The sequence below is a fragment of the Ptychodera flava genome, chromosome 4, assembly GCF_041260155.1.
Source record: "Ptychodera flava strain L36383 chromosome 4, AS_Pfla_20210202, whole genome shotgun sequence".
NCBI classification, from domain to species: Eukaryota; Metazoa; Hemichordata; class Enteropneusta; family Ptychoderidae; genus Ptychodera; species Ptychodera flava.
Window position 1 is genome coordinate 37,984,656 of NC_091931.1, and position 14,468 is coordinate 37,999,123.

At 39.7% G+C, this 14,468-nt stretch overlaps 2 protein-coding genes across 2 annotated transcripts in view; both read left to right on the plus strand.

Moving 5' to 3' along the window:
- The window catches only part of LOC139131680 (ribonucleoside-diphosphate reductase large subunit-like), a 296,454-nt gene that overhangs the window by 170,182 nt on the left and 111,804 nt on the right, over positions 1-14,468 (plus strand). The gene's annotated exons all lie outside the window — the stretch shown is intronic.
- Positions 8,523-9,191, plus strand: LOC139132272 (leucine-rich repeat-containing protein 51-like). Its single transcript, XM_070698661.1, has one exon. The coding sequence runs from the start codon at positions 8,523-8,525 to the stop codon at positions 9,189-9,191; it is 669 nt and encodes a 222-aa protein (XP_070554762.1).

The window sequence follows — 14,468 nt, forward strand, 5'->3', positions numbered from 1 at the left end:
GAAAGCATGGTTTGTGATATTTGACTAGTTACAGATTCCTATATATCCTTCCTTAATATGATTGCTTCGATTAGCGCATTATTACAGCGTTTTAGGGCAATACCAGCAACATGCGCCTGATGGCTCACTCGAAAAGCTTATAGGCACATTGATTATCTCACAAACGCTGATGGGGGATCACTGAGAGTGATTGTAACGTTGTGGAAGAGCATTTCGAGTCGGCCCTTAAGGTGCATAATTGCACAATTTGAACAAAGTCAAAACAGAAGTACAAAAATACTACAAGTATGACAATGTTGAAAGATATTTAAAAAAGATAGTCACTTGTAATATATAGTACTAAAGCATTTTCAAACTTGTAAGGTCAATTAAAAAGGGGTCATGAAACTTTTTACCTTGGACCTTAAATGCCCTCCCTTTATCGAAAGTTCAGAAGCACTTAAATCGCACAAAGATATCATGATTTGAACTTTTTCCGGACACCGTAAATTGCTGAAACGTTATTAGACGCTAAAACAAAACGTATTTTAACGTTTCAGTAACAAAAGAGTTCAGATTAGTCCAGAAGAAAAAACTGAATGGATTGTAATTGAAAGTATCTCATGTGTACACGGTTTCCAAGGGGAAACCGTGTTACACAGTGTAGAACTTGCCCACGACAACATGCAGAAACAAAGATATTATCTTCTCCCCTGAACTTCATGAGTTTCGTTTTTCAAGCGCCTGTTTTGGTTATCCTCGGCCCTTTCAGGTGCGCGACTCGATCACAGAGCAGTACACTTCGAATGACGCAAAATGAATACGAGAATTTTACGGTGACGTCAAAGATACAGCTACGAAGTAGAATAACTCGCATGCCATAGAGAAGTTTGTTGTCCCACCGTGGAAAAACATACACGCTGGATACTTATACAATGCAGCACAGCTTCTATTACACTAGATAAATATTGATAAAACGAGATGGAGTGTTACGAGCACACAATTCTTCGGCTCCCGTCTTCAAAAGTTGCGTCGATTTGCACTAAGGCTTTGCTCTCACCAAAAGTACAATAGCTGGCGTGACAATAACAACTGTTATTCTTGTAAGTGATAACATAGAGGTTGTAGCAAGCCGCTACCTTCCACGGCATACGATTGGTTTCATGGTACGGAATTCAGAGTACACGGGAGCGTCTATTTTCCGACATTATTGATAGAGGGCATGGTGTTCTGGTGTCACTTTCAATGTTACTAGTTGGCTTGAAGTAAAACGGTGGAAAATATTCCAGAGAAATTTCTTGTTATAAATGAGTGTTGTTTGTCTGTAAGTGCTATCCAAAAGATTCGTTCGTTCTGCATTCTCATCTGCGTGTACTGTTCTGTCAATCTTTCGATGCGTATCGCGTACGGTGGGCAGTTGACTGTTGACTTTTACATTGCTTTCTTCAAAATAAAGACTCTGGTTGGTAAAATTGTACACTGCATAAAAACCCAATAATTCAGATAAATACACATTAATGTGTTGCCTGTATTATAGTATAATACACGTGAATTCACATGAATCCACATGATACAGGCTTGCTGAATACAAAAATGGATTCTTGACTGTATTCATCTGTATATGCACTCTTCAGCTAAAATACAGGCAATAATCCATGTTAATACAGTAAGTATTATTAGGTTTTCATGCAATTGTATTTTTCGGAAGTCAGATTCGCCAATTGCGAGCAGGTGCACTTCGTCCCAACGCCGTTAGTAGATCAGAACGACATAAGGCAGGAAGCTCGTAAAACACACCGGAAATGCGCATCTTCGATTTTCAGCATTAATCATGTAAATATATGACGTTTATTATCCGGCAAGGCAAGGGTCGCCTTGAGTTGCTTCATCTTTCTACTGAAATGATTAGGCGACAGTTTGTCGAAAGACACACCGACATACATGGCAGTTCGCCTTCAGACAACTTGTGGTAATTTTCCGAGGTTTACTTATTTCAGTTGGGCTCATTAAGTTGTTATGTAATTTTCGCATCTTTCCTCATTCCTGTATAGGGTCTTCAGTTTTTAGTGTCACCTGACCTGTGCACATATATCTCTCACAGAATAGTGCAAAACCTTCAGTTTTTCGTAAAGCCTTTTCGATTTGCATGTAATTGAACCTAATCCACCGATTCTACCTGTGTTGAGTGACGTTGCTTAAAGGGCCCTGAGTATTTACTTTGTGAGAGTTTCCCAAAAGTAATCGTACACAGTGACTGTAAGATGCATGTTTTGGTGTGCTTTATGAATCTGGACATGGGAAGCGGAGTCCTATTTGGCAACATAGCTAATTAATGGCATTGATCTGATTCATGTCAGTGAAATCTTACCGTCAGCTTTAGGAAAGGGAGTTTACAAAAACGAATAAAGTAATCGAGGGATCAGAAATCCAATTTGAAGCTGCGCCAAACATCAACTAGAAGCAAAATGTCAAGTAGAGTATAGTGACATTTCAAATTTCAAGTTCATTGTCAATGACTTTTACGTTGATCACAGGGGTCGGTTACTTGTTTCATCTTTATGTATGGATTTCGACCGTGTTTTCTTGGAAATCTTGTTTTCCATCCACATCATGTTTACATAGGTCGTGCGGGGGTTTTTTTTGGTTTTGTTTGTTTTTTGGTTTTTTGCCGAGAAAAGGCGTTCAAACGAAGTTTGCCCCTGCAGGGTAAAGTGTACGTAGCGCAAGGTTGGTGTGCTTTCCCTTTAACATTCTTTGGCAAAGGTCCAAGATTTGGCCACCGGCTATTTCCACATAACAAGTATTTTGAAGTTCACATCCACCGTGGGGGGGGGGGGGAAGCATTCTCCAACCATTACCCGCCCATCAAAAGAATTACATGATAGAGTTTTCAGAAAACACTGTTACAGTATCTTCCTACTGCTGTCAGTTTGTTTGATATTAAAACTTTACTAAGCTACTCTCCGATATTCCAAATTGATATTTATTTTCGAAATGGCGAACTTTACCGTTAAGTTCCGAAGTTGTCATTCTGTCTTGGACCATGGGTAATTTTGATCATGCCTCTGTCAATACGCTACTACAGTAATTTTTATATATTATATATATTAGTATTTACTTTACTGCCATTTATATGCAACTATTCATTCCACTACCTTTCTGAGATCAAGAGGTTATGTCGTTAATGAGGGTACTTTGCATATCCGTGGATGCATCCTACAATATTTCAATATTTGTACTTCATTATGCTTGTCCACAGACCGCAGCGGCCGAACAAACATCGATACAAGTTTTTTCATATCAGTGTTCCTTCCAATACGCATATCGTAACAATCTTATCGAATATCACATGCCCCTGTCACACTTCGCATACAAAATTACTTTTTGTTTTACAGTGGCTCCGTGACATTTGCACATTTACCAAAGCTTTCGCTTTTAGGTGTGAACACTTTGAACGAGATGCAAAGTGACTTCTCGTTCAGGGTCATTTGCAGCAGGTCTTAGTTTGAACTTTTGAAATGACACAAGGCATTGTAGTCGCTTGACAAACAAAGACTTCTTTGTTACAGAGTATTGTCTCATTCGGCAACTGTATCTTTATTAGGCAGACTTATGATAATGCGTGCATGTCCACCATTCAAACCAACACACATCAGTATAAATATATTCCAATTTAAATGAAATTAGTTTTTTCACATTTCTCTTGATACACAAACAAATCCGGTAATGTTGTATGGAGCTTATAATGAAAAATCCAGAAATCATTCAGAGATAATAGAGTCAGAAGAAGCAGTTTTAAGAAGCTAAGATCACCTGTGCGTTTGCTACAAATTCCAGTGTTAACCATAGTAGAAACGAACGCCACCAACGGCTACCTTCGCGGCATAGTTACACCTTTTCTCGTTTCATGAGGGACTGTCTCACATTTAAAATTCGTTAGTTCGCCCATCAGCCAAACTTCACTGACACAATCACACAATCATAAGGTGATTTCTCTGTTGAAAGCATTGAAGAACAGTTACTGTAAAATTGATTCTGTACCAATGGCTTACATGTAACAGGCCCCTCATCCTAAGAAAACATAAATTTTATTGTTTTCTATTGCCTGCCTTTCTAGTACACGTCCTTCGACCGTCAATTTAGTCACGATACTTGTTTAAAAGACTCGCTGACAGTGGCTACATGGTGTGATGTATCTTCATTCCTACCGATCAAAATATATCGGAGTGTGAGAGACAAGAAAGAGCAAAGAAGATATGGTTGGAAATAACAGCGGGGAGTCAGATTACGGTCAGGTTACGATTCTATTCTAGCCGTCCGATTGTGAAATAATCCACTTGAAGATCGTTTCCATGCGTGACACTCGAGTACATGAATGCCCTTGTTAATCTTTCGCACGCGCGCATGCACACACAGCACATCACCAGGGATCGTCGATTACTCTCTATGAGACGGTCTTATCGAGGTACTCTTTAACAACGTCAAGTTTATTCCCCGGTCAACAAAGGGTTTGTTTTTAAGGGATTGATTTCGCCTCGTTAGTTCATGTTCTCTTTTTCTTTTTCTTTTTGTTTTTTTTCGTAAAGAGTCTTAACGTTAATTAATGGTGTCTGTTTTGTGTCGATTTTGGAGTTAGTTTGGCCATGGATGTACAAAAATGGTTTGGCATGGTGGCCAACACTGATTGGGAACGCACCTACAGACACGTATTGACAGGTCGGCAGGCAGGGCAGATAGACAAACGAGATTCAAGTGGAGGATAGGTAGAGAGGCAACTGATAACAATTCGGAGACAGACAGACATAGGGACAGACAGACAGACTGACTGACAGACAGACGCGTCGATACATCTTCGGACAGCGTAACCCAGATGAGTCGATATTCAGTAGCCGTCGACAAAAACAGATGATTAGCCTGTGATAATTAAGTTGATTAAAGCTCTTTGTTGAACATTCTAATGAAAGCTGTGTCTCTATTTACGGAGCTTGTTATCTCTTTTCACGGTGTTTGCATTTAAACCCTGAACTGCTTCCCATAAGAGAACTATTGACGCCATGGAGTTCACTGTCAAGTCAGAGATACCAATAGTTTGCAGAAAACACCTTCATCTTAGAGTAAAACTGCAACAATCGTTGAGGATTGACAAACAACGAATGCCGATGAATACACAATGCACGCACAGTCAAAAGAGAGAATATACATCTTTTTATTGTACACCTAACAAGTACGATCAGTCTACTTTCAATTGGTCAACTTTGCGCGGACGTTATTCCCACTAATTTGCAACACAAGATTTCAAGTTTGTTTTTCGCAAAGTTAATAAATAGACTTCGAGGGGAGGTCAAGCATCAAAAGCAACATTGCTGATTGATTGGGTTTTATCCCATTGTTCTACCACCATTTAGAATAGACGATTGTAATGACAAGTAAAAACTCGTTGACAGCCAAGCCGTAAGGAGAGCCTAAAGGGCTCTTTATTCACCTAGACATTTGAACTATTTATTCTTGATTGAACTTTAGCACCATTCACGGTTGCATAATTTCTGAGTAAGAGGTGTTAATGATCCTGGCTTTACAAGTCTCAGCTGAAAAGACTTGGCTTCGATGCCAAACTGGAATAAATCACGCTTGTATTGACGTGACGCAAATAAAACTGTTCAAGATCTTCAAATTTTGACCAGTTAATTTATCATCATCAAAATGACCTCACCTTTACTGGCTCTGCTATCAGCAGAGTCCCTTCACCACGAACTGTGATTAAAGGGAAATGGTCGCCGGAACTGCGGCTGTGCGAGATTCTTGTTTACAGCATGAATGTATTCCGTGCATGATATCTAGATGCACCTCATCATCATAGCTGCAGCATTTAAATTATACGATGTAGATTATGACAGACATGTTTTAACTTTCATCAATCACCATCGTACCTTGGATACAGTGTTTACATTGGTCGTATGGGTCCTATACGACTGTATCCCTTTAGAAGAAAAGAGTAACGACTTTATAACATTTCTGATGGAAGTATCCCAAACCCGATCAGTCGCAACACAGTCCCGTGCACATGGTCGACTGGATTTCCGCGGCCCTTTCAATGTCGCATGTCATTCGGATACCTTGATAAAAACTGACCGTTTCTATGCAAGCCCATGCTATATCGATTTAGCAAAAAATATTGGACACTATGAATTTATTAATCAGCGTATTATCGGAAGTACCGGCATTGAGGTGAAATAAATTCCCACTTAAATGCTCTCTAATTGTTTTTATTTTTTTTAATCATGTAGTTCCTGCCCGAGCATGTCGACATTTTACACCACTGTCAATCAAGCGCTATTCAAAGCTGTACATGATGTGCCTGTATCAGGTATTTAGCTAATTCAAGAGGTAGACAATAAAACATGTGCGAAACTGGTGAAGCGTCGAAGCGTAGACAAAAATGAACTTGGTAAATATTATTCAGCATAATTTTAAATTATTTAGTGACAGCGTGGAAATCATTGACAGAATTAGCAAAAGGATAAATGTCAAGTACATATCTAGATTATATTGCATTACGAAAATTTCACCCACTGTGTCAAATCTAATGCGGTATTCCATACTCCACTTAGCCTCTTGTGGTTCACCATTTGATTGCATTTCATCGAGCAATTCCTGTTCCTACGAGTAGAAGAGACCCATGGTTACAACGACGCGATCAAAAAGGCATAATACGGCTCTGACATCGGCCAACTTCCACAATAGATCGTTTGTTTTTTTAAAGGAATTTGAAATGCTACTCGTCAATAATTCATATTTTCATTTAGTAGATGTTTCTCCAGAGATTCAAGTCACCGATGATCGTTGTAAAATATAACCCATGGAACCGTGACGTTTCCATTGCCACATTCAATATTGATTTTTCCCCCCGAATTTATGCAAGCTGGTAGCGGCTGTTTTGCAAATCTGTATTTTTCACGCAAACTTTGGTGTTAAAAAGGACAGATTTTGTGATATCACGTTATCGAACTGTCACGGTCTAACTAGTACCCAGCACAAGGATGACACACGAAGCGACCGAATCGTTACAGTGTGCGAGGAAAGATAACACCGAACCCTAGCTTTACGCCTCGCTATCATCCCTCAGGCAGTCACATCTATTATAGACCCTCTGTTTTCAAGAGTGCATGCATCTATGAGGGAATTACGCAGCTATTTTTTGTTCTGTTTTCCCTCGTTAACGGTTGAGTTGTGCGCAGTCTTACACCTGTGCAAACCGGGTTAGACGATGACGTCACCAGAAGCTTATCGTGGCCGAAGGCGCCGTTGTAGTCAAAATAGCTTTGTTAAATGTTCCAAGTAGTTTCATTATCTTTCAGACCAGGTAACGAACGTCCCTTGTTGTTTCCTTCGAGACGCAGGGCAAGGTCTTGTTCGAAGTCGGAGTGGATTTTTCTTTGTTACCGTTGTCCCTGGCAACATTGACACTTTCCCTGGGCAACCGACAGCAGTTCGCATAATCACCGGTGTTGATTGTTTGCCATTGTGCCGATTTTTTACGACTTTTGACGAACACGTGCGTTACTTTCATTAAGGTTGTGACTCGAACACTGCGCCGGACCCGGTGAATACAGGACATTTTACCTCAGTCAATATCCGCTGGGCGATAAAGAGCGATGCATGTGGCTCGCCTGTTGGCAGTCAGCATTTTCCGGTGATGTTAAATCGATGAAGAAGTATAACTGCAGAAATGAGAGACAGGTGTCTGTTCACTAGGGCAACGAAAAATTCGTGAAAACTCGCGGTGCATAAAATGCTTCAGGGCTTGTCGCTTCAACCCAAATTCGTGCATTCAACTGTAGACGCCGCGCATGCTCCAGTGTCTTATTAAGAATTCGTCGTCAATTGCGCTTTCCCGGTAACCATTGGTGAAATCTCGGCGAACAGGAACAACTTCTACCGTGTTGTCACCCTATTTGTTTCTGCGCTCGCTCGCTCCGGAGCAATCCACTCTTAGGAAAGTTGTGGCCCATAGAAGGGCATTTGTACATTTGCGAGCAGCATCGTCGGTCGGAGTGCTGAGGACATTTTTTGTATACTGCGCTACTGGTCACGGTAAAAGGTAAAACACTATTGGATCTGCTGCGCATGTTTTGAAGCAATGTTCTCTAAACACCAATAACAAGTGTTTCTTCTGTTGGGAGTGTTTGTTTTGCGATCTTCACGGATCTTAAAGGAACGTTAACACTGTGCAGAGTCTCACGTTTTGGCAGATTGGATGTGTTGACATAGAACTCGATCGGGGAACTTTCACCGACTGATGGTCACGTGGTGAGTGACTTTAAAGAGGCGAGACACGCTGGACAACGTTTCATTTCATCTGCAGAGATTCATCCCAACTGCGCCGATCTTTCTACTGAGCGGTTTTTTTCTGCCTTTGGTTCTTTTTGCCGGAAAAGCTGAGCCTTCGATAACGAAGAAGCGGCAGACGTTTTCCCTCCGATACACTCTGCGAGTAAATCGTGATCACATCGACGTCCGAGGGGAAGACGCAACGGTCACCGATAATGATTGCACCAAGGACAGCCAGCAGCTATCGTCGGTACAGAAAGCCCGTGGTTGAATCCTCTCTCGATATGAAGGAGACCGTGTATTCGGCTCCTCCCTTGGAACTGTCGTTCAGGACTATGCTCTCGCTGGATTACTTGCTCCGGGTGGACGTAAGAGACATCGAACCGCGGGAATTCCGGGGGAAGAAGCTCAAGAGAGACGAGCAAGGGCGATTTTGCACGACTGCCCTGAAGCTCAACAACAATATGATTGACAGTTGGTCGGGATTTGACGAGGTGGTCAACAAGCTCATCTCTAACCCTGATGACCTGAACTGGGTTGACCTCTCATTCAACGCTTTGAGCAGTATAGACGACGTCATCCTAAAATACCCCAACATCAAGATACTCCATCTCCATGGAAACGAAATCGAGGATTTATCCGATGTAGATAAACTGGCGAAGATGCCCAAGCTGAAGAGCGTGTCCCTGCACGGTAATCCCATAGAGCAAGAGAAACGGTATCGGACCTACATGCTGACGACTCTACCTCAAATTCGAACCCTAGACCTGTGTACAATCACAAAAGCGGACAGAGAAACAGCGGCAACCATGGGTGCCATGTTCAACGTACGAGTTAAACAGCGGAAAAATAGAAAATGGAAATCTAATGCTCAAAGTTATTAATCTGATCTTCTCAGTCATTTATGGGACACAAGTCGGTTCTATGTGTAGTTGGGACGTCATCACTGTATGGAGCATAATCTTTTGGGTCCGCAGTGCGCGGTGTATGTGGCGATGGGTTTTTTATTCACTGTCCCTCTACCATATTTTGGAAGAGGGACTGTGTTTCCACAGAGGTGAGAAGCGAGTCCTATTCCATACCTGCATAGGCAAATAACTATGAAGGGACTTGCAGCCTATAGGTGACTGTAATTTACTTGTCTTTAATGATCAGTTTTAAAATGAGATTGATATGTAACAGTATGATGGTATGAACGGACAAATTTGTTGGTTTCATTTGTGTATATATATATATATATATATATATATATATATATATATATTAACTGAAATGCATTGCGGGAGGACTGACGCAAATTGCAGGTAATCAGTATGCATTAGCGACAATACTGGCATTTAGTCTTTCTTTCAAAGTAATGAGTAGTCAAAATGGCAAATACCGAGTTATGAATTGTACAATGCACTTTTCCAAATCGGAACAATTATCAAATCGCCGATAACGCAGCGAGTAGATTTCATTATGTCAATTAATGGCAATTACTGACGTCGAGTATCGTAAATACTTGTGTAGTTTGGTTTCGTATTTGAAGCCACATCAATGTCACAGATGGTTCCAGAGTTGTTATTTAAAGTCAAAAGTTGCGTCTATTATTTTAATTAGGCCAGGGGTAATTTCCTCTTCTTACCAGGAATCTTGGTGTCTAGGGAAAAAAACAACCTTGACAAGGTTCTGACAGTCACAATAAGGCGTGTGCGCATTTTCAAGCGTCTTTTTTATGTAGGGTCAGACGTCATATATTGAGACAACTCTTTGTCTTTGTATCGATTAGTCAATGAAGCACACCTCGCTTGGAAACGAGTCTCCCCTCGCTTCCAGACGGCACAATTAAAATATGACATCACAAAGTCAAAGTTTATGCCTAAAGTCCGACCAATGAAAGATGTAACATTCGGCGGCAATCCTTTGATACAGGCCAGCCGATCTTCTTCGTTACCTCTCGAATGTTTTGTGATGCGCGTAACGATGGGCGATCGTATCGAGATGAAATGAAGAACCGGCAGATAAAGGGATGGACATGGATATACCGTTATCCTTACAACTGCATGATTAACTACTCTTTCACTATGGTAACGATTTTCCTTTTGATTAAACAGTCTTTTGTTGTTAAAATTCTGAAATAAAAAAATCGAGTAAGTGTGTATCGTATTATCCTGAGCATAACATTTTGTTCACTATATTCCACTTTGAAGTATTTCTCTCTCTCTGACGTATAGCGCCTTAGAGTGAAGGGGGCACAGTTGTTTTAACAATTGTACTAAAAGCGGTCAGTCGTATACAATCAAAGCTTCAGTGGCAGTCTCTAAATCTCCTGTTCACACATTAGTGAACTTATGACGTGCTCTTTCATACCCAGTCAATCCCCTTTTCCTCCATTGAAATTTTATCAATTTGACAAATTTCCTGTCAGATAAATCTGATAATAAACTATTTACTTTGGAGTTGAACTGAGACATCGTTCCAGTCTCAGTAGAGGTCAGAGGTCACTATTTCCTTTTCTGGATCTTCTCATTGGAATCGACACCTAATCGTGAAACAGTCAAACGTATAGACACGATATAGACTACTGAGACACCGGAATATATAGGAATTTCATAGAATCTTTCGTAGAAAGGTGAAAACCAAGGTTTTAAAGGGCATTCGATATATGCTGCCTATACATCATTCAGTTTTGATGATAAAGGTGCCTGGAATATAAGAAAGATGTTTGTAGTAATTTTCAAAGAGCGGAGACAGTCTGCCCTTCGGTACAACGATAATAGGCTTTGATAGTATTTGTAAATGTTTGAAACACATATAAACATTGTATTCGATTTTATTCAACGATTTTTATAGCTACGTAACAGCTACAATCACTGTAAATGATTTTGTTGTAATTTTACACAATGTCTAGAATTAAAACTATTACAACAGGTCTTATACCGATACCCGCGTTCTTGGAGGATGAACAAGTGTATGCAATCGTTTTCAGAGGTTGTTAGTATCATTCTTTTCAATGAAGCGTCGGGATATATTTATGATGCAATCTGAAAACCCTATTTTAAAAGCATTTCCTCAAACAGAATATGTCCTAGATCATTACACTTGTTATCATATTTATCTAAAGTCGTTGATTTTTAGATACTAGGAAGAGCACACCTCCATTATTTTAGGCGGTTTGCAATTATTTGGTCAATTTTCGCTAACTATAGAATTCTTCATTATCCCTTGACCGGCGTCGTAGGGTTGCCATACTTGAAAGGGTCGTCAGGGATTTTCATCGTTATCTACCAAGGCACTCGTTAGCTGGGTAGTCTGTTAAATCGATCGATTTTTTACTCGATCTATCAATCCCGTACTCGATCTGCCCGCCACTGCAACCCAAATACTCACATAAATACATACATACATACATACATACATACATACATACAACAGACAGACAGACAGACAGATATACACATACATACATACATACATACATACATACATACATACATACATACATACATACATACATACATACATACATACATACATACAATTCACCACAATACAATAGAAACAACGCTCATGTATAAACATAAGCTTAAAGGGACAAAGTCGACCATTTTTCGTGAAAAAATGTCGACTTTGTCCCTTTAATTGTCGTACGATGTCTTCTATCAAATAAGTTTATGATCGGTGCACTACATCAAAAGTAACACTGGCAATGAACTTTAACACAATTACATATGATTTATTAGACATACATCACAGCCTTTTTTATCATTGAAATAAACATGGAAACACAGAGGGATTTGTCACGCCGGACTCTGACAGTGTTAAGTGTTATCAAGTGGTCTAACGCAGGTCACCTGTCCTTGCCATGAAAAATTCATATGTTTCGATGTAAAATATTTACAGGAGAAGTTCTGCCATCACAACAGTTATTAAACGAAGAACATTCAGATTTCCTGTGGAGCTGTCCGTTTCACCTTTGATCTGCGAATATATGCTTTTTAATAGCTGTTCGTGAATGGCGTCGACTTCCGAAATAATGCATCAATCGGATGCCGTTTCAACTGGAATCTATTGTGGGGGATGTTAAGCTTTGAATACCATCCATTCTTCCACTTTTCCTTCTCTCCCATTTCTCCATTCTATTAAACGTATTCAGCAGAGACAGACCAGTTTCTATCATTTTTTACTCCTTTTGTACATTCCTAATTGAGTTCCACGATTTTTCAAAAAGCTGAGTTTGGACGTTGATTGCAAAGGATGATTGAATATGCCCATCAGAATGAGAAATGATCGTACGTGTTATTATTGAATGTGGGCGGCTGATATATACCTGAAAGCATTTGCACATCAGCATTATATTTTTGAGTGAATTAGTTGTTTAAAATAAAATGGAAAAGCTTAGAACGCTGTGTACACATGACACTATTTCGTTGACCTTGTTGATCATATCTCCTGGGAAAAATCGGCTGTCGAGTTGTACGTGCATTTTCGATTAAATGATCAGGTACACTAACGAGCAATACTCAGAGTCGATGCCAAAGTAGACCAGAAAACAAGAAAGGAGAAATCTGGGTTGAGAAATTTGGCAATAGAAATGGCATTTAAATGTAAATAAACCCCGGGATTTCCTCTCGAAACAGTTAAAACTACGTAAATTGACGTCCGAACTTTTAATGTTTAAAATAATTTCGGAAAATTGAAATACCGGATGGTTCTCATACGTTTAATTAAGTTGTTACTGAAGACTTTGCTGTTTCATTTTGCTTTGTTGTTGTTGTTTGGGGGTGTTTTTTTGTCTTTTGCAAAGTCACTAATTCAACAGTATATAGACAAACCATTGAACAATCTACAGAATATCAATTTCTGTAAATCAAAAATTAGGTGTATCAGACGATACGGCACCTACAACGGAAAGTTAGGTAAATCTATAACTCAGGGCGCCGACTCTCAAGGAAATATGTAAGATATGAGGTTTTGTCTGAATCAATCGATATGTGTCACTTCAAACGTGAAGTCACTGTGTGGTCATGCGACTGTCGATATATCTTAATCTAAGACCAAGGGGAAAATAAGTTTGTTTCTTGTATGCGACTTTGGCAAGAACGATGCGTTCCCAAACCACTTTCAAATGAGATTAGTGCAACAACTAGTACGTTACTTTACCTCTCTCTTCCGTTTTCTGTGATTATAATGGCAAGCAGCTCTATACTTGAAGTTAGCTATTGATACGATTATAGAAATCATCTAGATAGTGTGTTGGCTGCTATACATCGATCAGGAAAATTGTCAGAAACAATACAAATGTATGTTCACTGCAAAAAGAGCACAGGTACGAAAATTGTTGATATTAAATGTATGACAGTCAAATTGAATCGTATCTTAATTATTCGGATCAACTCTCACCTATATCACACAGAGAGAGGGACAGACAGACAGAGACAGACAGAAACAGACAGACAGACAGACAGACAGACAGACAGACAGACAGACAGACGAATAGAGATGAGGACTCGGGAATCATCATTCGAGCGCTTTACAAGCAATATTATGAAATTTGTAGGATGTGAAATCGATGAAACAGACTGTGAAATTTTACTGAGATTAGGCCTAGACGCAATGAATTATCCGCACGATTACTGTAAGATCGTTAGCCTGCGTTCACAAATAACGATTGGGGGGGGGGGTGGAGGAAACGCGATTGAAATCTTATTTTTTTTCAGCTCCCCCTCAATACCCTAAAAAATTTTCAAATGCCCCCACTATACGATCAAAATTTTTAAAGTCCCCCCAACTAACTAAAGCCCACATGTTTGTAAAGGATGTGCATGCAGAAAAAATCACGTATTGCGGCGTTCCGCTGGCAGGTGTTCAACACTACCTGTTATTAGCACTTTGTAAAGCCATATTCCTAAGACAAGTTCTTGAAAGTGATTCATTTAAAAGGCATCAGTGAACTTTTTGGATTTATTAGACTAAGTCAACTTGAGTTAATCTAACTCTGGCCGGGTCAATTGCTCCTGCCGAAAAGCACACAAAATGACGATCATGAGAGAGTAGGCAAATTGTGAATTCTGGCTAATTGCCATATTGTAAAAAACTGAGTACAGTGACCTACCAAAAATTTGCTTCAAAAGTACAAGACATATATGAATTAGATGCTACTCAAAATTGACAATATT

Coding starts and splice junctions, on each gene's coding strand:
- LOC139132272 (XM_070698661.1), top strand. CDS start 8,523: ATGATTGCACCAAGGACAGCCAGCAGCTATCGTCGGTACAGAAAGCCC.